This window comes from Pholis gunnellus (genome assembly GCF_910591455.1).
Source record: "Pholis gunnellus genome assembly, chromosome: 5".
Lineage (NCBI taxonomy): Eukaryota > Metazoa > Chordata > Actinopteri > Perciformes > Pholidae > Pholis > Pholis gunnellus.
The window spans coordinates 20,625,081-20,644,931 of NC_136531.1; the positions used below are offsets into that span (position 1 = coordinate 20,625,081).

At 42.1% G+C, this 19,851-nt stretch overlaps 2 protein-coding genes across 2 annotated transcripts; one reads left to right on the forward strand and one right to left on the reverse strand.

The window, feature by feature from the left end:
* The first annotated feature begins 1,904 nt into the window (after positions 1-1,904).
* Positions 1,905-17,036, forward strand: evpla (envoplakin a). The gene is made up of 22 exons (XM_079159403.1): positions 1,905-2,051; positions 5,823-5,919; positions 6,010-6,164; positions 6,774-6,897; positions 7,664-7,795; positions 7,954-7,995; positions 8,420-8,581; positions 8,712-8,819; positions 8,968-9,063; positions 9,201-9,311; positions 9,807-9,953; positions 10,066-10,217; positions 10,318-10,415; positions 10,574-10,746; positions 10,931-11,106; positions 11,326-11,464; positions 11,569-11,762; positions 12,163-12,313; positions 12,439-12,522; positions 12,767-12,874; positions 12,970-13,062; positions 13,187-17,036. The coding sequence occupies exons 1-22, from the start codon at positions 1,999-2,001 to the stop codon at positions 16,556-16,558; spliced, it is 5,967 nt and encodes a 1,988-aa protein (XP_079015529.1). The 5' UTR covers positions 1,905-1,998; the 3' UTR covers positions 16,559-17,036.
* A 533-nt stretch (positions 17,037-17,569) lies between these two features.
* On the reverse strand, positions 17,570-19,851 carry ten1 (TEN1 subunit of CST complex). Its single transcript, XM_079159405.1, has 3 exons — positions 19,673-19,851; positions 18,695-18,852; positions 17,570-18,225 (listed from the first exon to the last, which is right to left on the reverse strand). Exons 1-3 carry the CDS (start codon positions 19,759-19,761, stop codon positions 18,086-18,088), a joined length of 387 nt encoding a protein of 128 aa, XP_079015531.1. The 5' UTR covers positions 19,762-19,851; the 3' UTR covers positions 17,570-18,085.

The following is a 19,851-nucleotide window of genomic DNA, read 5'->3' on the forward strand; positions in this document are numbered from 1 at the left end:
TGAACCATAATTTGGTTCAGATATGCAAAAACTTTGATTGCCTGACTTTTCATCTTGCTTTTAACAGGTCAAATACAATGCTGGGCTATGACCAATAATTACACTTACTACCAGGTAATTTCAGATTTTCAAATTACCATTTTACTGAATAATTTCTGTCCACGTTGGCTTAAAAAATTAAGATTCACAGATCATTTTTTACTTTGGCAGCAGTGGATGAAACACTCACCATAAGCTCTCTTTAGTAGCTGTTCTGGAGCTTTCATTCTTATCAAGAATTATTATAGAATGAATAGTTTATCTGGACTTTAAAGGACATCTACAACGTCATCTGCTGAGGAAGACCATGTGTTTTGATCAAAAGCTCCTTTAAAGTTATAAATGGACTGTGTTTAGGAGTGGAATGTGGCTCCACATACATCTCTAAGCAACAGAAAGAGTATCTGTTTTTTCAGACAAATGGACGCACCTAGAGAGAGACACCGTATGACTGGCTTGTGCAAAAATGTGTGCTCTCTGTGCTGTTCCCCACTCTGCTGCAAAGAAAGCGGCCCAACTGCATTCCTCGCCATGATTTCCTTTTGTTGATATGCTGCAGAGAGACGCCCTGAATCCTGAATGACTCGCCTGTCTGTAAGATGCTACATATGGGACTTGTGTGGAGCCGTCTTTTATCATCAAAATTGTTTACGTACATGTGCTTCTATATAAAGGTGTTACCTAACTAGCTTCCTGCTAGGCCCGCATGCTGTCAGAGACTTTCTTTATTGACTGTATACACTGCGTCTGTGTTAGCAGCGATGAGTTTATCTGTCTGGGTGATGATGGGTGTGAAGTCAAAATTAGGATGTACAAAGCTAACTGATACGCCTAACATTAGTGTCTGGTTTACAAAAAAATGCAGGTGTGTCCAGGGAATTCTCCCCTTCCACTTTTTTTAAAATAAACAATCTATATTTTGATGCATTTGTATGCACTCTGGCACCTTATTTACATTAAAAGTACAACAAAAACAAATAATGTGAATGTGAGTTTATTTTCATTGTGAATTAGAAAAAGGGTAAGTGGGCAGGCGGCAACATCTGGGTCTGAAAAGTGAAGCCAATGCCGAAGTGCGTTTCACTTGTATTCTCTCTACTGGCCATCAGGGGGCGACTCCTCTGGTTGCAAAAAGAAGTCTGATTGTATAGAAGTCTATGAGAAAATGGCCCTACTCCTCACTTGATTTGTTACCTTAGTCAACATTGTAAACGTGAGTTTATGGTCTCAATTGCTAGTTTTAAGTCTTCTTCAATACAGCATGATGTGCATTCAGTACATTCTGGTCCATTTAGAGTAAAATAGACCATAAAGCAGGGTATGCTTTAGGGCGTGCCTAGAGTTGTCTGTGTTTTTTTGTCTTACAACTTTAACCCTTTTACAGTTTTCATTTTATGAAAGTTAATTGCAACATTTTTGGTCACCTAAAAATGTCTTATACGGCATTGGGTTGTGCTTAGCTCCACCCTCTCGTGTCACTTCTGGTTGCAAAAAACCAAGATGGTGATGGTGTCTATGGTGGCGGGCCACCTGGTGAAAGAGATCTGACAGGAAACGAGGAGAGAGAGAGAAAGACTCCCAAGAGTTCAGTGTCCCTCTAGCTCAATCAAATATGTGTGAATGGTAATTAATGGGGCCCAGCTCCCTGTGAGAGATCTGAGAGTGTGTCAGAGCAAAGGAAGGGCAGGGCTGAGGGTGGGAGGAATGGGAGAGAGCGCAGGGAACAGGTCGGTCCAGTCTTCCTCTGCAAGGTGGATGTCTGGGTGGTGACACACCTGCTAACCTGTCTGGGAGGAGCTGCCAGCGTCAAACCCTGCTCTGACGTGAGTGTGTGTGAGAGGAACCAAAGAGAGAGGAGAGACGAGTGGAAGCCACAGGGTGAGGAAGACCGGGACGAAGAAGGAGTAAAGGAGAGCGAGAGAGAAATTTTTGTTTGCCTGACCCCACACAACCTGCAGGATGTTTTCAAGGAAAAAGGACAGTACGTCCAAGAGCTCGAGCAAGGCAACCAAGTGAGTTTTTTCCCCCAAAAGACTTTATGAATGTAATGCACGTATTAATGTATGTGTGTGGTGACACTGTATCTCGGTCATGTCACCCCTCCTCCTGTTCTTCCCCAGCCCAAAAACTGTGTCATGTTTCCTGTGCGTGCCGTTGTCCTCTTTCCCTCTCAGCGCTGCATTATGGCTGCATTGGAAGTTTGCTCAGGCAGTTTCTCCACTGAATTCAAGTGCTGCGTTAAGCCAAGGTTAATCCTCAGTTTATGGTGAAAGCTTCACGAGATGTTTGACAGGCTGTTTGAAGGGCCCTGAGGTCAGGTTTACTTTGTAAGCATGAGGTGGGACCATGTGCTTAAAGACGAGAGGTGGAACTCGTGAAAATAACTGGAGGTGGAAGTCACAGAGAGAACAAATGTCATCAGCTCTTTTCAATCTGCATGGGCCTGTTTTCACCAAATTGGAGTCGAGACTTACACTCGAGGCGGGCAGCAAAACATTGTTGTTGGTGATCATATTTCAATGAGAAAAAAAAAAAATCTCTATCCTCTGAGAAGTGTGTGTGTGATGTGGCTTTTCTTGTGTCTGGCTGCTGTTTAAGACGTAGAACAATATATGTCGCTCACACTCTACATGTTATAAAATTGTTGGGTGGAGGAAGAAGGCTGGTTGCAATTTGAAGTCAAGTTGTTGAAAATAAAGAAGCTTAATTTGATGTGAAATGTCCCTTTCATGTATCAAACGTAAGGAGACATGGACAGTAAGGAGACAAAAGTTCATTCATTGTAAAGTGTCAAAAGAATCTCTCACTGCAGGTGAAGAGAAGACAATTTCACTCTGTCCTGTACTTCTCTTAGTAATGATGAGATTTATTGACATAATGGCCTTTGATGGTCTTGTCAGTTTGTCAGACGACGGACAAAGAGACACATTCAGCTGCCAAAACGATTCATACATTCCACCTGTTTTGTCCCTGTTTGATGTCATAATACTGACGTGGTTTCACAGGCAGGTGGTTTCGCCTTGCTCCTACCCTGGACATGTTGTCTGACGGCCGATGTGTGAGGGCTGGGCAGTCTCTACTGCTCAGCTGGTTTCTTTCTCTCATGAGGGCGTTGGTTCCCAACTGTAGGCCTACTTTACGATGCGACACAGGACATGTTGCTCACTCCATTCAGCCCTGAAGAGATTCCAATCAGCAACTAAATCAATGAAGACCGTGATAAATAGGGCTGCGACTAATTACTTTTATTGTTGAGGCATATTTTGTTTTTTCAAATCCACAGCACAATCTCCCAGAGCCCACGTTTTGTTTGTTTTGTCTGACCAACAGCCCATAAATATTTCTTTTTTATTTCAAGTGAAATGATAGAAAACAGAGAAACACAGCAAATCCAGCAAATATTTCACATCTTTACATGATCAATTACTTTGATTATTAATCGATAATCAAACGTGTTGTTGATTCATTTTCCATTCTTCGACAAATAGATTGTCAGACTGAATCAATCATTCTTTTCTTTGGTTTCATACCAGCAGAAGTGTCATTTAAGGTCAACTGTTCTTTGTGGGTAGTCAACGGGCAGAGCGGAGCTTTTAATTATCTTATTCCAATGAAATGAAATCCCTCTTTGTGATGTGATTGGTGCTGAACCTGCTGAGAATATCTCCAGCTTTGTGCTGCTTTCAACCTCTTTGAGACCCAAAATTCAACACAACTGAATTTCATTACCTAAAACTGGAAGCTGGGAGGCGATTTAAAAGTTGTAATTAAATCAGGGAGTGTTTTGTGGTGCACGTTTTGTGATCTTCCAACTAATCCAGAAAATGCAGGCAAGCCCTTCTAAATTATGCGGGTTATCCAGTTATCCCACTTTCGTGCCAAATCAGCCGTACCTGCTCGCCATTCATGAATGCAACCGTACACTCATTAAGTCATTTTTAACTCACTATATTGTCTATATTTTTAGGGTATTCTTTGTCATCGGAAGTTGCCATTTAGCTCACTAAACACAAAACTTGTGCTTGTTGACAGAAGTATTCACTTTTAAAACTCAAGCAGCAGTCACTGCCGAAGGGTTTGAGTAGACAATGCTCTATTGTATTCAAAGGAAGCACACAGAGGAAGTGTGCTGTATGCTTCTCTTGAATGCAGTCCTTTAGTAGCACTACTGTCAGCTGTTGTGGAGGAACTAATTGCAACAGAAAAACCTAAAAACCTCCTGTGACGTCCTGACAAACAGCCACTCTGCACCCCAGGTCAGAGCAAAGACACACTAAACTGAACACTGGACGCAGACACACGTGTCCCCAGCTGTGACCCGACATTCAGCTCCTTGACCATCGTTAATGTTAAAGAACTCATGTCCTCCACAACCTCCCCTCCCTCACATCCAGTAGATGCTAATTCTGTAATGAACCTTGTGTCACTATTATTTGACCTCACCAAAAGAAACCGCCTTTATTTTATTCATATTGTTTCTCACAGCAGGAAAAGGGACAGACCTCAAATTTAATGACAGTTTTGTTTCTTTTCTTTTGCTTTATTCTTACTATGTTTTATAAAAATACATCATGTCAGACAAACCGTTATCAAGATTATAGTTATTATTAGAAAATAAAGACGCTTTTGATTTATTCTCAGAAAGCAAACAAGGGATTAAAAGAATCAAAGACAGGTGACAAGAAAAACCAGGTGGTATAAAAGCATGTATATCATAGAATCACACCTCTTCATTAATCCGTGGTCTGCTGACTCATATGAGTCCTTGTCTTCATTGTCTCTTTCTTTCTTTTGTTTGTTTGCCAGCAGAGAAAGCAACATCTCACTGATTAGGATGTGTCAGAGGTGGTTTAAACAATAGCACAAGTATTCATTTGGATGAAGTGTGCGTGCGCGCGTGCGTGCGTGCAGCACATACCTGTCTCTCCTGCTGAGTGAGCAGGTATAGAGAGGCCATTGTCAAAGCAGCTGCAGAACCAGATCAGCTTGCAGCTTAATGAGTCAGTGCAGGAAGAGGAACTCCTCTGTCCTCTCTCGCTCCATGATTAAAGAGTGCTGCTAAATAGCATTTAGGCCATCATAAATCTACTATATATGACATGTGTTTGTTTCTGTCAGAAAGACATGTCTTTTTACTTTGAGGTAGCTTTGGTATGAGGGTCAATTGACCAGCGAGGTCCTTGCCAACATTCTTTGGGTCGGTGTTACACATCAGCGTTATTTCAGAGATTTTAGTGCATGAATGAAGTCCTGGCTGTAAATTAAATGTTAAATGTCTTGTCATGGTTTGTGGGTTTTTTTGTGCAGCTGAAACTGACTGTAGAGTGTAATAATGCATGTTGTGAGGATTTTTCTCAGAGTTAAAGGGTATTTACAAAAAAATGTTTTTGCCACAACTGGTGCTAAAGAGCAACTTGCCGGTGAATGAATGTGTGGTAAAAACAATATGAAAAATGTATTGGATTGGAATTGGAATCATCATCATGTGTTATCTTTATTCTAATCCTATACTCCACATCACACATAGACCTCTTGTTTCTAGAAATGAATTTAGAATTATGGGTTTAGTTCATCTTTCGTTGTCAACGTGCGTGATTTGTCGGGTTAGGTTTGGACTTGATAAACAGACATCAGTCAGATAATACAAAAGAGTGAAAAAACTGGTGAGTCTCTCGGATGATTGGGCACTCTGAGGGGGATTGTGGACCATGAGAGTTGAAATGCTGAGCTCAAGCTCGGTAACGCACCGTCTGATCTGTGTCCTCCTCCTCCTCACCCTGCAGGCCCCAGACCAGCATTGCCGTAATGGTCGCTCAGATGCAAAAGAATGCCGACACACTGGCGAAAGACATCCTCAGGTCCGAGGAACTGCTGGCTGTGGTGAGAACACACACTGAAAGACGAACACAAACAAATCACTTTTACCGGCAGCCCTCCCTTAATGAAAGAACTGTTGTCTACTTCCACCAGGATGTTGAGAATGACAAGAATGAGCAGCCCTATCAGCACCAGACTGAGGTATCCGAAAGGCTGGGCGAGGCTGAGGGCCTGCTGAAGGACCTCTTCCTGGACGTCGACAAAGCCAAGAAGGCCAAACATCCACAGGCCCGAGAGATAGAGAGCGAGTGAGTAGAGTGAGAGAATAGATACAACATACAATCACAACATTGCTGTCCAAAGTGTGGCGCCCCCTCAGACCTTTACGGAAGGTTTGAGGGGAGACACTACAGGTCATTAGAGTAAAAAATGTAACTAAAAGATGTTACCACGAAATTTCCCCAGTTGATTACTTACATTAAGACAATTACTTTTTGCATTGAACATTCTCTTTAAATATGCAAGTGAGGCAGTTTCTAATGTACATTTTTGGTGAATTTAGGAAAAATCTACAGACTCAGATAGACAAAGTAGTAAAATAAACAGCTAAATGTGTATTTTGCATGTTTTCTTTCCACTAGTCTGAAAGACGGCATGTTAAGGAAGCAAAGTTGATCGGTGCATGATAAAAAAAAAACTGATAAACTTGCTTAAAGAGAATGACGGTATACAAGATGGTTTCAAATTCAAATTAAATTAAACTGGAAAAAGTTTCTCTTTATTTTCATTTGTAGATCAACTTGTTGTGATCTGCATTTATTCGTATGATTATTTCACATTGTAATTTAGACTATGGGTCTCAATAAACACAAACTTCTTTGTTTCTTTGCATCTCTTCTGCCCTCTGATGACTCCAGTGTCCTCCAACTCCACGAGCGCTGGTTGAAGGACTGCGTCATCTACCGAGACATCTTCGAGCAGGTTGACGACGTGTCTCGGATGCCCAGAATCGACTGGGCGCCTGTTTTCAATGAGAAGCAAGTGCGTACAATAACACTGTACATTTGAGCCAGTCTGCCTTAATGATTAGTAGATCCAGGTTTGATTATAGGTTTGATCTTAAAGGGTAACGTTGGCAGTATGTTATGTTTGTTATTGTCAACTAATCACTTAAAAAGCCCAAAACCAACAATGAGGCTATATATATATATATATATATATATATATATATATAAATATACATACATACATGTATGTATACTGCCTGTGTAGCCCTGATATATCTTATTTCTCTGTCACAGAGCTCCATTGTTCAATCGGTGACCTTTATTATGAACTATAGTTTATTTTTAATCAACCCCACATACTGGTCCTGCTGCTGTAAATTCCTATTCATATACCAAAAGTGTATTAATCCATCGCTGAAAATAGTCCCTAACAAATGCCCTATTTACTCCAGTTTTCGTAATGTTGGATAAAAACTACAGTACCCATCTGTTTACAAAAATGACTGAGCCTTTTCTAAAAATTAAACTTTATATCTCTGAAATATTTTCTTCAGATTAACATCTTCAGGAACAAATGGGCTTCGGCCTGAGAGCCACAGACTTGTGTATTTAGTTTCTTTTAGGGACTGGTTGACAATAAGAACACTACAGAAAACAAATCCTTTAAACTCGTTGTAACATAAAATTGTTGAGCTGAGCGAGTTAAACTACACAACTAACTAAAGAGTGTGGAGCCTGTCAGACCTGGTGGTTATTTGTGTCCACACATCATTAACTGTCTTCCTCCCGTGTGCTCTCAGAAACTGGTGAACGCGGAGGAGTACGGCCCCAGCATGGCAGACTTGGAGAAGCAAGTCGCTGCTCACAACATCCTGCACAAACAGGTCGAGGCCTACAACTCGCAGCTCTGCGTCAGCTCGGCAGGCAGCAAGGTCAGCATACATGGAAATATTCTGGGTGTCTTCACTTGATCTTTGAGCGCTCTGCATTCACCACAGCAGCTGATCTAAATCCTTTAATGCCTTCTTTAATCTCAATGAAACACGGTTTTCAGCAGCTCATGAGGTTTGTTGTTGTCTTGTTTTTATAGGAGAAATATGTGGAGCTGAAGAAGCAGTACAGCAATCTACTGGTGAGTAGTGTTGATGTAAAAGCTACATTTCTGTTATATGTATTTGAGTTGACTATAAAGACAATGAGTGAACATCTATTTGGGTGATTTTGAGAAATGTCTCATCACTTTTCTCTTTAAAGTTACAACACATATACTATTTCCTTTTTGACCTTTAAGACACACATTTTATTTTCTTCTCTTCATGTACAGTCCTTTGCTATATCATCTTGGTAAATAAAATGTCCAAATATTAAAACGAATGTTGAGCTATTTGCCTCTTCTCCCTGACGGATATACCATTTGTTTTATTTTCAACAAGTAATACATAAAATGAAGGAAGCCAAAAACTAAAAACTAAAAAATCCTGTTTCATTTTGTCAGAAACATTTATGCACTCAGAGCTTCTCAGGTTTAATTGAGTGTCCTTTAATTTTCGCCTCAGGACAACTCCAAGTGGCGTCGCCACTATCTGACCAGCCTGTACGAATACATGCACGGCTCCAACAAAGAACTGGTCTTCCTGGGAGAAGAGCAAGATAAGATCAAAAAGCAGGACTGGAGTGACCGCATGGTGGACCCACCCGATGTCCGCAGGCAGTACGAGGTCAGTGAACCGTTAACGGCCTCATTAATTTGATGATGTTGCTTGTGTGTGAGTAATCTAAACTGAGTTAGTTCTTCTGTATTTGGATAACCGGACAGCTTAATAACCACACTCATTTGACCTCAATCAGAACTTCAAGAACAACAGCCTGCTGTCCCACGAGAGCGAGGTGAACAGACTCCAGGACGAAGGAGAAAGACTCATTGGACTGAAGCACCCAGCCAGTGACACTATACAAGTAGGTCTCATTACCCAGAAGGCACAGCTTTCCAAGCAAAGGCAGCACTTTGAAGGCCAAAAGTCTTTAAATTTATAACCTTTAAACTAATGTGAATGCCACTGAAATGCAAGTTAGGATCACTCATGATATCACGTCCCATCTCCAGACTCAGAAAGACGCTGTTCGAAACGAGTGGCAGAAATTCCTCAATCTCTGTATTTGTCAAGAGACACACCTGGACAGTGTGGAGGAATACAAAAGGGTAAATATGGGAACACCATACACCACAATTTGCCATTATGATGATCTGCGTTTGAGTCACGTTTGTGTGAGAAGACATTAAGGTTGACCCATTCAGGATTTATACTGAAGAAATATGCATTTGTGCTATTTTTACAGTACCAAATGGAGACTGAGCAGCTGTCAGAGACGCTGTCCAAACTCAACAAGAGCCTGGACCCCAATTCCATCAGCAAGAAGAGCACCTCGGAGACATTGCTGCAGCTCGAGGTACAGAACAGCTTTTAGAGACAGAATCAAGGACTGCAAGTCCATGCACATAACAAATTCAACTTGCACCTCCCTGTGGGATAAAAAAAAAACACTGTAGCACCCACTTCTCTTATTGTGAAAGTTATATGAAGAACTGAAAAAGGACACATTGTAAGAATGATCTATTTCTTTATTATTGTATGTTAGACATTTGTATACCTACCTACTTAAGTTACAAGGTAGGTATACAAATATGCACAAATACTACAATACACATCCATCAAAAATGAAAGCCACATTCTTTCTTTTTGTATTTTTTAATATTTTTTATAAAGGCTTGGATACTGTTTGCTTTTATTTAGCTGTGAATCTCACACATTTCCCTCAATTTAAAAGAGGTAAAAGAAGTCCAGCTCAGTTGTTTTTCCCCATAGTTAACACTGAAAAAAAGATTTAAACATTTTGGACACTCTACCAGGAGATGAGTATTGATAAGATGTTGTTTCCCACCAGGCCGAGGAGAAGGCCGTACAGAACTGTGAACAGCAGCTGGCCGACCTGAGGAGACGCAGCACTACCATCGCTCCTCTGAAGCTGCGACGCATCCCCCCCAACAGACCCACCACAGTGGAGTCCCTGTGTGAATGGAAGACAGATAAGGTGGAGCTTCTTAACCAGCAGAAACTGCCAAATATTCACAGCTGAGATGGTTCATTTCACGTTTCCTGTCTAAACCTTTTGCGTGTGTGTTTCGTTTATTATCACCATCCAGGATTCTCTGGAAAGAGGCGAGAAGTTCACCCTGAAATCGAACTCAGATGAGAACTGGGCCATAACCTCCACTAATGGGGCAACAAAAAACTTCCCGGGAGTTTTCTTCCAGATCCCTCCACCTGATCCAGAGGCCATCGACAAAGTGGACCTGTAAGTAATGCAGGCTTGAATTATTATGCAGCTACAACAAAACAATGCAAAGATATCAGTCAATAATACTGTGTCCATCCACTTTTTTCCAATTCATTAGGATGGGTGGGGAACTGTCAGACATCAAGAAAAGAAGAGCTGGTCTGGCGGCATCGCTGAAGAATCACAAATCCGAGGTCTCCAGGTCCCTAAAATCAGGTAATTGTCTATCAGTTAAATATTCTCATTATGAGGCATCAATGCTTCTTTAAACCATGATGATGATTTAACACCAGCTGCACAAATAGTTGCACATTTTTATCTCAAGGCCACAATCAGACAAGGCAACTAATAAACGTCCCTGTTTCCTCTTTCAGCCCCAGTGTCTTCTGCCCCGCTGGATCCCAAAGCGCAAGCCCTGTCTCAGCAGCTGGACAAGCTGGACGGTGACCTGGCCAGTGCTGAGGAGAGCATGCTGAGCCGCCTGCGAGCCCCGCTGAACCGCAACGACCCGGCCGGAGATCTGGCCAAGAGGCTGAGGGAACAGGAGGTGAGAGAACGGAAGTCACAGACAACCGATGTTATTCATTTAATCCTTAATCACTGGAGCCAAGATCGTTCCTGTTAGCATGTTTCTGCCTTTATTCTCTGGAGGATTTTATGTCTGATAAGTAATGACTGCCCTACCGTTTATGAGCGCAAGTGTCTAAAGCATCTATATTCGTCCCTTATAGGAAACTGCCAGGGCTCTGAAGGCTCTGGAGCAGCAGAAGCAGGCAGCTCAGGCTGACCTGCAACCCCTGCTGTCCAAAGATGCCAACAGTACCTCCTCTGCACTGCCACTCAAGCTGAGCGATGCCAACAACAAGCACAACAGCATCGCCGCACTCGCTGACCTCTACACCAAGAAGTAAGTGTATGTTTTGATTGGGAAGTTGCATGTATGCGGTGGTTTTATCCCTGTTTAAAAACTGCAACTTTTCCCTCAATAAACATTTAAAAAAAAAAAAACATTAACACCAGTCATATTTTTATAGATGTACATCTGTCTGTCTTTGTCGAGCTGTGCTTCCGTACCAGATAATCTCAGTAGGCCGCCACTTATCAATGCATTCCTCCTTTTTTTCAGAGCTAATGCTTCTCTCAACCTGGAGAGTCAGATTAAGCAGGTGGACGGCCTCGTCTCTGGGTTGGAGAAAAGTCTGAGTGAAGATGGTCCAATCCCTGAAGTGCCAAATGCAATCCAAGCCCGCGCTGAGGACATTCGGGTGAGGAAATCTTACCTCTACCACATAAAAGGTGGTTCTTTTTCTCATTGGTTCAACTTAGAGTTGACTGATTATAAATTGCGTGTCTCCTTTGCCGTATTCAGTACCAGCGAAAGTCTGTGACGGCAGCTCAGGACGACGTGAAGAAGCTGAGTAAGGATCTGGAGACCACGGAGCAGCTGTGCAGCTCTCTGCAGCAGGGCTACCAGGAGTACTGCCCTGACATCCGGCGCCAGAGAACAGAGGTCAAGCAGCTGCAGAACCGCTACGCCAACGTGGACAACCAGCTGAAGGAGAGGTACAGTAGTGTGTGTACTGGTAGTTCCGTTAGCTGTTAGCCAAACAAACCGCTAACTGTTATCTAGTTCTAGTAATTCTGTAGGGAAAAAAAAATATTTCAAAAAAATGATTTTAATCTCTTTTTATTTCTTTGCTTGATTTTGTGAAATCCTTTACTTTGACGAGTTTGTATGCAGTATAATAGTGTATACAACTTTTCTTGTTTCACATTATATTAAAACTACATACAGAAAGCAGATACATTAATATGATCAGGCAAAGGTTTAAGCTAATTTCACCTCAGATAAAAATATGTTTTAAGGAAAAGGTACAAAAGAAAGCAAAACCTTTGAATTAGAAAGCAGAGGTTTTACCAAGTCAATTGTTTAATTTTCTGTCATATTGATGAATTATCTCAGAGAAAACATCTTACAAGAAGCTGCAACCAAGAACCAGGAGTTTCAGAGTACGTCCCAATCCCTGAATTCCTTCATGGATCAACTGCCGCAAAACACGATAAACTACAATGATAATCTGTCTCAGGTTGCTGCCAGGGAGAGCTCCCAAGAGGTGAGGCCGATATTTATTTACACACGTGCTTCTCTCCTTTTAAATCTGAAAAATCAGCTTCAAGTAAATGATAGATGATATAAATAACTCACAGTGATTAACATCGGTTAAACTTTTCACCACAGAGGGTGATCGATGACCTGAAGAGGAAGGGAGATGACATGGACAGAATGACGGACCTGTCTCAAGACCTGCAGGGTCTCCTCAATGTAAGACTCAAATGAATTGTAACACAATGCTGTAAAATATTAGCAAGGGACTGAATTGGTGATAGGAAACTAAAATATCCCAATTGTTACCATCAGTGATGACATAATTGTATCAACTTTCTAATTCATGGTCTTTCAATTAAAAAATAAATTGCAAATAGTCCACTACTGGGAAAACAAGCGTACTTGACTTTGTGACTGAGAATGACTTTGTGCTCTAAGCCTGATTCTCATGTCTGTGCAGGATTACGAGGTCAACGTTGACAAATACAACAGTAGACTAGAGGACGCTGGAGCCACTGTTGCCAAGAAACCTACTATGATGACACTGGCTGATGGTGTTCAGAGACAGGTAACATTTAAACTCATTAAATTAATGTAAATGTGTTACATTCATTAGAAGATCAAGGTGGCTGATGGTTTGCTGTGTCTCTTTGTTTATTGCAGGAAAAGGATCTGGTCAACCGATACACTGAAGCAACAGCTGAAAACACCCAACGCCAAAAACAGATGGACTTGGCAAAGAATCTCATTTTACAAGTAAGAAAGCAGGTCACCTTTTCAGTACAAAACATGTTTTCTATAAAACTACTTAAAGCTACATCGCAAAACAAATCGTTTCACAACTTATTGCTATCCAACTAATTTGCTTTTCCTGCTGCAGAATGAAGAGAAAGTCCAACTTGTGGCACATCAACAAGTGCAGCTTGAAAGCCAGCAAAGGAATACTTTTGAGCTGGACGGTCTGTGTAAAGAGCTGGACGAAGAGAAGGAGAGGAAAGCTCATGCCGAGGCAGACCTGAGAACCTTTAATGACAGGTTGATGTCGCTGAAGAGTCGCAGAGGAGTGGAGCGTCTTGAGGAGAAAGAAGTACTGCAGTACTACCGCGACCCAAAACTGGAAACCGATTTGTCTGATCTGCAGAGAACACTGCATGAAGAGTCCCTGAAGCGTAGCACCACCCACACTGAGGTTGAGGTGTTCAACAAGAAAATCATTATCCTGGAGGAAAATCTCAAAAGCATGCCACCCAAACTGTTGACCAGAGAGGTGACCGAGTTTGAGAGAGATCCTCAGCTGGACGTAGAGGCCGCTAAGCTGAGAGACGAGATGGCGAGGATGAGAGATGAAGTTCGAGTGAGAGATGGGGAACACATCCAGATGAGGACAGAAGTCACGATTCTTCAGCAGAAGAAACCGACCATCAAAGAGAGGGTGGTTAAGAAGGAAGTGGTGAAAGTGGAACAGAATCCGGAGATGTTGAGAGCGGTGCGGACATTTGAGACGGAAATTTCTGATGAAAGCAACAAGATCAAGCACATTAATGATGAAATCTTCCAGACGAGGAGCCAGATTAATGCACTTGAGAGACTGATTCCTAACATTAAACCCAAGGTCATCACTAAGGAAGTGAAAACGATTGAGCAAGACCCTGAGCTCATCAGTGAATCTAAGAGGGTTCAAAAAAGCTTGGATGAAGAGAAGATTGCAAACAACTCCTTGTCCACAGAGGTGATGGAGCTCCACAGTCGCTACCGAGAAGTTCAAAGCTGGAAGCCAAAAGTTGAGGTGAAGGAAATCGTCAATGAGATCTACCGGATAGACCCCAACACAGAGGTGGAGATAATGCGGCTCAGGAAAGACATACAAGACTCCAGCAAGCAGCGCTCTGATCTGGACAGGGAGATCACCCAGGTCACCACTGATGTGACTATCCTTCGCTCTGAGAAGCCCAAGGTGGAGGTGAAGGAAGTTCTCCAAGAGGTGGTTAAGGAGGAAAGGAGCCCTGAAAATGAGAGAGAGATTCTGAGGCTTAATGATCAGGTGAACCATTTACGCACCACCTACAACTCCCTCGAGGACCAGGTGAGACTGCTCAAGAAAGAGAGAGATGAATGGAAGGTTGAGAAGTCCAAGATCGAGACAAAAGTCCTCACTAGAGAGGTCATCAAGTACGAGCCTGATCCTCTGATGGAGAAAGAAGCTGACCGTTTGAGAAGAGATGTGCGGGACGAGGCACAGCTGCGGCGCAACACTGAAGAGATGGTGTATGACCTTCAAAACAAATACATCCTGTTGGAGAGACAGAAGCCTGAGGAGAAAGTGGTTGTGCAGGAGGTTTTGCGTTTACAGAAGGACCCAAGGCAGCAGATTGAGCATGAGAAGCTCGGCAGGAACCTGGATGAAGAAGTAAAGACCCGCCGTCAGCTAGATATAGAGTTGCAGCAGCTAAGAACAAAGGTGGAAGACAAAGAGAGGATCCTCAGGGAGAGTGATGAGCGCCAAAAGAGGATTCAAGCCGAGTTTGAACTCAGAGAGATCCGTCTGCGCATCACACAGCTGGAAAATGCCCCACCTCCTGTTGAGGAATGTATTATTGTCGAGGAGGTACTGAAGGTTGAAAGAGACCCAAAACTGGAGAGGATGACAACGGGCCTTCGGTCAGACATGGACAAGGAAACCAACGATATGTTGCGTTACCAGAGAGACATCCGTAACATCACCCTAAAGCTTGAGATTCTGCAGAGGGAGAAGTCTGGTGAGAAGACGGTGTACAAAGAGATTGTCCGCGTTGAGAAAGACCAGGCCGTCGAAGCCGAGAGGGATCGCCTGAGGGAACAGGTGACTCAGCACAAATTTACCAGACAGGACATGGAAGTTGAAATCAGACGTCTCAGTGATAAAATCAACTTTCTGACGGCCAACAAATCCAGCTCTTCAAGAGAGGAGAATACCCTGAATTTTAAAAAAGATGACTTAGAGAGGGAGAGGGACAGCCTAACCCGGGAGCTCAGGACACTCGAGGCCTCGAAACACGACATCGGCCTTTCTTTCCAACAGCAGAGCAGGCTGATGAGCGAGAGATCACAGATGAGCAGGAAGAAGAGCATGATGATGGGGTCTGATACTCAGCGCCTGGAGAACGAGATCCTGGACGAAAAAGACAAGATCCATCAGCGAGACAGCACCATCCGGCAGCTTCTGCTGAACATGCAGAAAGAGGAGCATGCAGAGACAAGGACCAAAGAGACCAATGTCTCCACCAAAATCACCATTTTGGATCCAGATACAGGCAAAGACATGTCCCCATACGATGCCTACATGCAGGGCCTGATTGATCGTCAACAGTACGTTCATCTGCAGGAGCTTGAGTGTGACTGGGAGGAGATTACTTCCCTGGGACCCGATGGAGAGACATCTGTACTGCAGGATCGCAAGAGTGGAAAGCAGTACTCTATCAAAGATGCCCTGAGAGAGGGCCGGCTGACAGAGCATGATCTACAACAGTACAAAACAGGCAAGATTCCCATCTCGGAGTTTGCCTTGCTGGTTGCGGGTGACAATAAGAAGCCCAACTCAATCCACAAGTCCACCACACTAAACCAAGCCTTTTCAGAGCTCTCCACTGCCAAAGAAATCTTTCCAATTGCTGGAATAATGGATACAGACACTGACTCCTGCTATACAATACGCAACGCCACCTCACGTAAACTGATCGACCAGAACACCGCCCAAAAACTTCTGGAGGCTCAGGCATCAACAGGCGGCATCATTGACATCAGCAACAACCAGAGGTACCCAGTTAACAAGGCAGTACTCAGAGGCCTCATCGAGGAGAATCAACTCCAGAGGCTACTCAATGCACAAAAGGCCTTCACTGGTGTTGAAGACCCCATGACCAAGGAGTGCTTGTCTGTGGGAGAAGCTGTTCAGAAAGGCTGGATGCCGAAGGACACTGCCATTCACTACATGGAGGCTCAGCACCTGACGGGAGGTCTGGTCAATCCCAACACCGGCCAGAGGGTGAGCATCTTTGACGCCATCGGGTCCAAAATGATCGACAACGCGATGATGAGGGAGCTGCAGAACGAGTCGACCTACATCAAGGATATTGTAGACCCCATCACAAAGGAGAAGATCAGCTACAAACAAGCTCTGGATCGCTGTAAGAAAGACCGAGTGTCAGGCTTACCAATGCTACCCACACATTCCAAGGAGTCTGGTAACAACTCTACTAGATATGCAAGATTCTAGATATGTTTACAACATAGTTGGAGTTATCTGGTCTGTGGAGTAATGTGGTAAAAACTTAGATTATGGTAAATCCATACATTAATTACAATGTACATTTTGACTCAGGAAAAGTCTTCTACTGCAAAGCTTTCTGTCTAGCCAATTGATTGCTGCTGTGTTGCCTTTGTTTACCAAACATGTCTGATGTGGGCAGATGTTTTTTTCATGTAATTTAACAGAATATAAATGCAGTTTATCTTTGATGTTATTGTTTTATTAGGGATGCTGGGACAAGGTGCAATGCTATTTACAAATATTGATTTCATTCTGTATTACTCATAGGCTATCCTTGACACTGTTGACTTTAAACTCAATCTTGTTTGATACTTAATGAAGTACCACATATCAATAAATTTAAATTATAATGGTTAAAGAGCATGGATTCCCTCACTTTCACAGCTGTATAGTCTTTTCCAATAAAACAAACAGGTCGGTACAAGCTTCTCAATATTTACTTTCAAGAACATAATATCAGATTCAATCACATTTTAAGAACCCAGTGAAAAAATAAAATCTGTGTGACTTTTACAACAGCTTTTGATGCACCTCTCAGGCATTCCAAGTGTGTCAGGAGTAAGAGGGTGTGTTCCTCAACACACTGATATCCTTCCTGACATCAAATGACAAATAATGGGCACCCACTCCGCCCAACATGACCATGCTGGTTGCAAATATAACCCATGGAACCTAGAAATAATTTTTGAAAGACGATTAATCAGTCGATTAATAGACAGATGATGTAAGCTCTAGTCCACATTAAGACAGTCGCACAAGTTAAAAGGTTGGGATCCGTTGCTGTAGAATACAGCCCAGGACCTGTATAGCTCACTAATTAGACCGTGATGTTCTGTTCATATTGAATTCACAGCTGTAAATACAAAATATGGACCAGACATGCATTAAAGTGCTTTATTTCTTTCATGGTCATAACGTGTAATAGATGCAGGCCGATGATTTGAAGATTTTATTTTAATTTAATGGTTATAACATGGATTCATAAAACTATTTCAATGATAACAATTCTGTCAGCTAAATTTCATTTATCCAGCCCTGACCAGTTAAAAAGTATGTAACAGATGACATGATAGATATCTCTACAAGGTACAAAGTCTTGCATTTCATTCATATATCCATAGTTTGGTTTTAATCAATATCACGTGACTCATACATAACATATCTATTGTATCCGTTTGAAAGCATTTTTTAATGATATGGGACCACAAACTTACAATGACAATGTTAAGACTGGTAATTTTCACCATGTAAAATGGCAGCACAGAAAAGCTACAAATCATATATTTGTGGCTATAATTTTCAAATAGCAAAAACCCGAGACTGATGGACTGCAATGGTCAGAAGTAGACAAGATAGTCAACTGTCTTTTACAGTCAACCAAACCATCTTTAAGCTCACACAACATCACTCCAGTGCACCATGGTACAGCCTCAGAGGCAGAGCTGCAGTCCTGATACTCATCGAGCCCCCTGATCAGGTTGCCTGTGCATCGTCACATGTGTGCTCCCTCTCCCTGAAGAAGCTCCTTTGCTCGTTGATGGCTTTCTGGAGAAGGGCAACGTTGACTCCGTCAACGCAGTTCAGCACACGGGCACGGACCATCGCACCAACGCCTGTGAGACGAGAAGATGCAGATAATGGCAGGCGATAGAGGCCTGAGAGTCCTGGACGAGTCCAGTGATCAAGATTTAATGACATGAATGGGAGTGAAATTTTATTTAAAGGGTTAAAGAGCTTTGACCTCAAGTTCTATTTCAACTATTGTTAAACCCAATAGCTGTTTAATACAACATTTTATACCTTCACCCTGAATCCCGTAAGGGCGAATTAGCTTCTGTGAATTTAGTGTCCCATCACATTTACATTTTTATTTGCATGAGAAAAATGACTGGTCAGCTCAATTTTTTTATTTTCCATTGCTGCAACTGCACAAAATCAATTAATATATATAAATAAATGTATTTTTATTTATACTATACTTTCACTATACTACTTTCTGATAGCCAGTCCATTTATTTTTTGATTAGTACGTGGACCCAAGAAAAAAAAAGAATATTAAATGATTCAGCGTTCCTTCCTTACCCTCAGCATTTTCAACCTCCCCCAGAACTATGTACTGGGCCCCAATTATTGGGTTAAAAGGCTCCACAAACAAGGTGTGAACCGCCACGTGGTGCTCTTTTGAAGTATGCTGAGCTGACAGCGTAGCCCTGGACTCCTCAGGCTGATAGCAGACAAGTCTGGGAAATGAAACACGAAGGTTTAATGTACAAGTCAGATGAAACAACTTCATCTTTGTTTAAGGTGTATTGTTATTTATTTATCTGACGGCTATATTTACTACACATGACCATCTTATATATTAAGCTGCATTATTACAGATTACACCCCACAGAGTAGAAACAATCAGCTCCAGTTCGACCAGCTAGAACATTAAAATACTGCTATCATGTTAATAATTCAATTATATTATGTGTAAAATGACAGGGGCCGTACTGCTGCATAAACAGTACATTTACTTTTATTGTACTTACAGTAACATTTCTTCAGTAGATTTTGAAGACAGGACAAGATATTCTAAGAATGATTAGTTTTTTCGACATTTAAACCACAAAAGACCAGGTTTAGTTCAAAGTACCTAGATTTGTCTCAGGAGTGGACAGTTTAATACAGCCTCAGATCTGTGACACCTTTATTCTTTATGTGAAAACGGAAAAAAGGGATGATTGCACTGTTAGCTCTCCATCCAGACCACATTAAATCAGGTCAAATTAAGACCTGGACTAGATTACCAAGTAGACACAAGGGACAGTTTAGAGAAATTATTCATATATTTGTGACAACCGAATAAAGGATTATTGCACCGCTTTTTCTCTATTCAGATCACATAAAACCAGATCTAAATAAAACGATTACTTTGTCAAACCTGGATTGCTACTTCCACCACTATTCATTGTCTCATAACGCAGCTATGGACTAGTACCACAAACAAAGTCGTTGAAAAATAGAAATCTTATTCTAAGTCACAGCATCGAAACTATAGTACGAAACAAAACCCACCTGCCAAATACCCTCACTGATTCTCCCTCCTGCACTGCTCCAGAGTTTACTTCCCAGGGGAAACGAAAAACTGCAGGTGCAGGAAGCATAACGTCATTGGAAAGAAAATTCTGAAATAGTTGAACAATGTGAGTACAGTTAGTGGTGAAGAGTTGTGGAAGTCTGTGTGCTATCGTTAC

What these genes read in the sequence shown, in the direction of transcription:
- evpla (XM_079159403.1), top strand. Translation starts at nt 1,999, where the DNA reads ATGTTTTCAAGGAAAAAGGACAGTACGTCCAAGAGCTCGAGCAAGGCA. An exon ending in AGACATTGCTGCAGCTCGAG is followed by an intron (nt 9,312 to 9,806) that starts GTACAGAACAGC and finishes GTTTCCCACCAG; the next exon opens with GCCGAGGAGAAGGCCGTACA. An exon ending in GCTGACCTCTACACCAAGAA is followed by an intron (nt 11,107 to 11,325) that starts GTAAGTGTATGT and finishes CCTTTTTTTCAG; the next exon opens with AGCTAATGCTTCTCTCAACC.
- ten1 (XM_079159405.1), bottom strand. Translation starts at nt 19,761, where the DNA reads ATGCTTCCTGCACCTGCAGTTTTTCGTTTCCCCTGGGAAGTAAACTCT. An exon ending in TCAGTGAGGGTATTTGGCAG is followed by an intron (nt 18,853 to 19,672) that starts GTGGGTTTTGTT and finishes TTCATTTCCCAG; the next exon opens with ACTTGTCTGCTATCAGCCTG. An exon ending in GGAGGTTGAAAATGCTGAGG is followed by an intron (nt 18,226 to 18,694) that starts GTAAGGAAGGAA and finishes CTCGTCTCACAG; the next exon opens with GCGTTGGTGCGATGGTCCGT.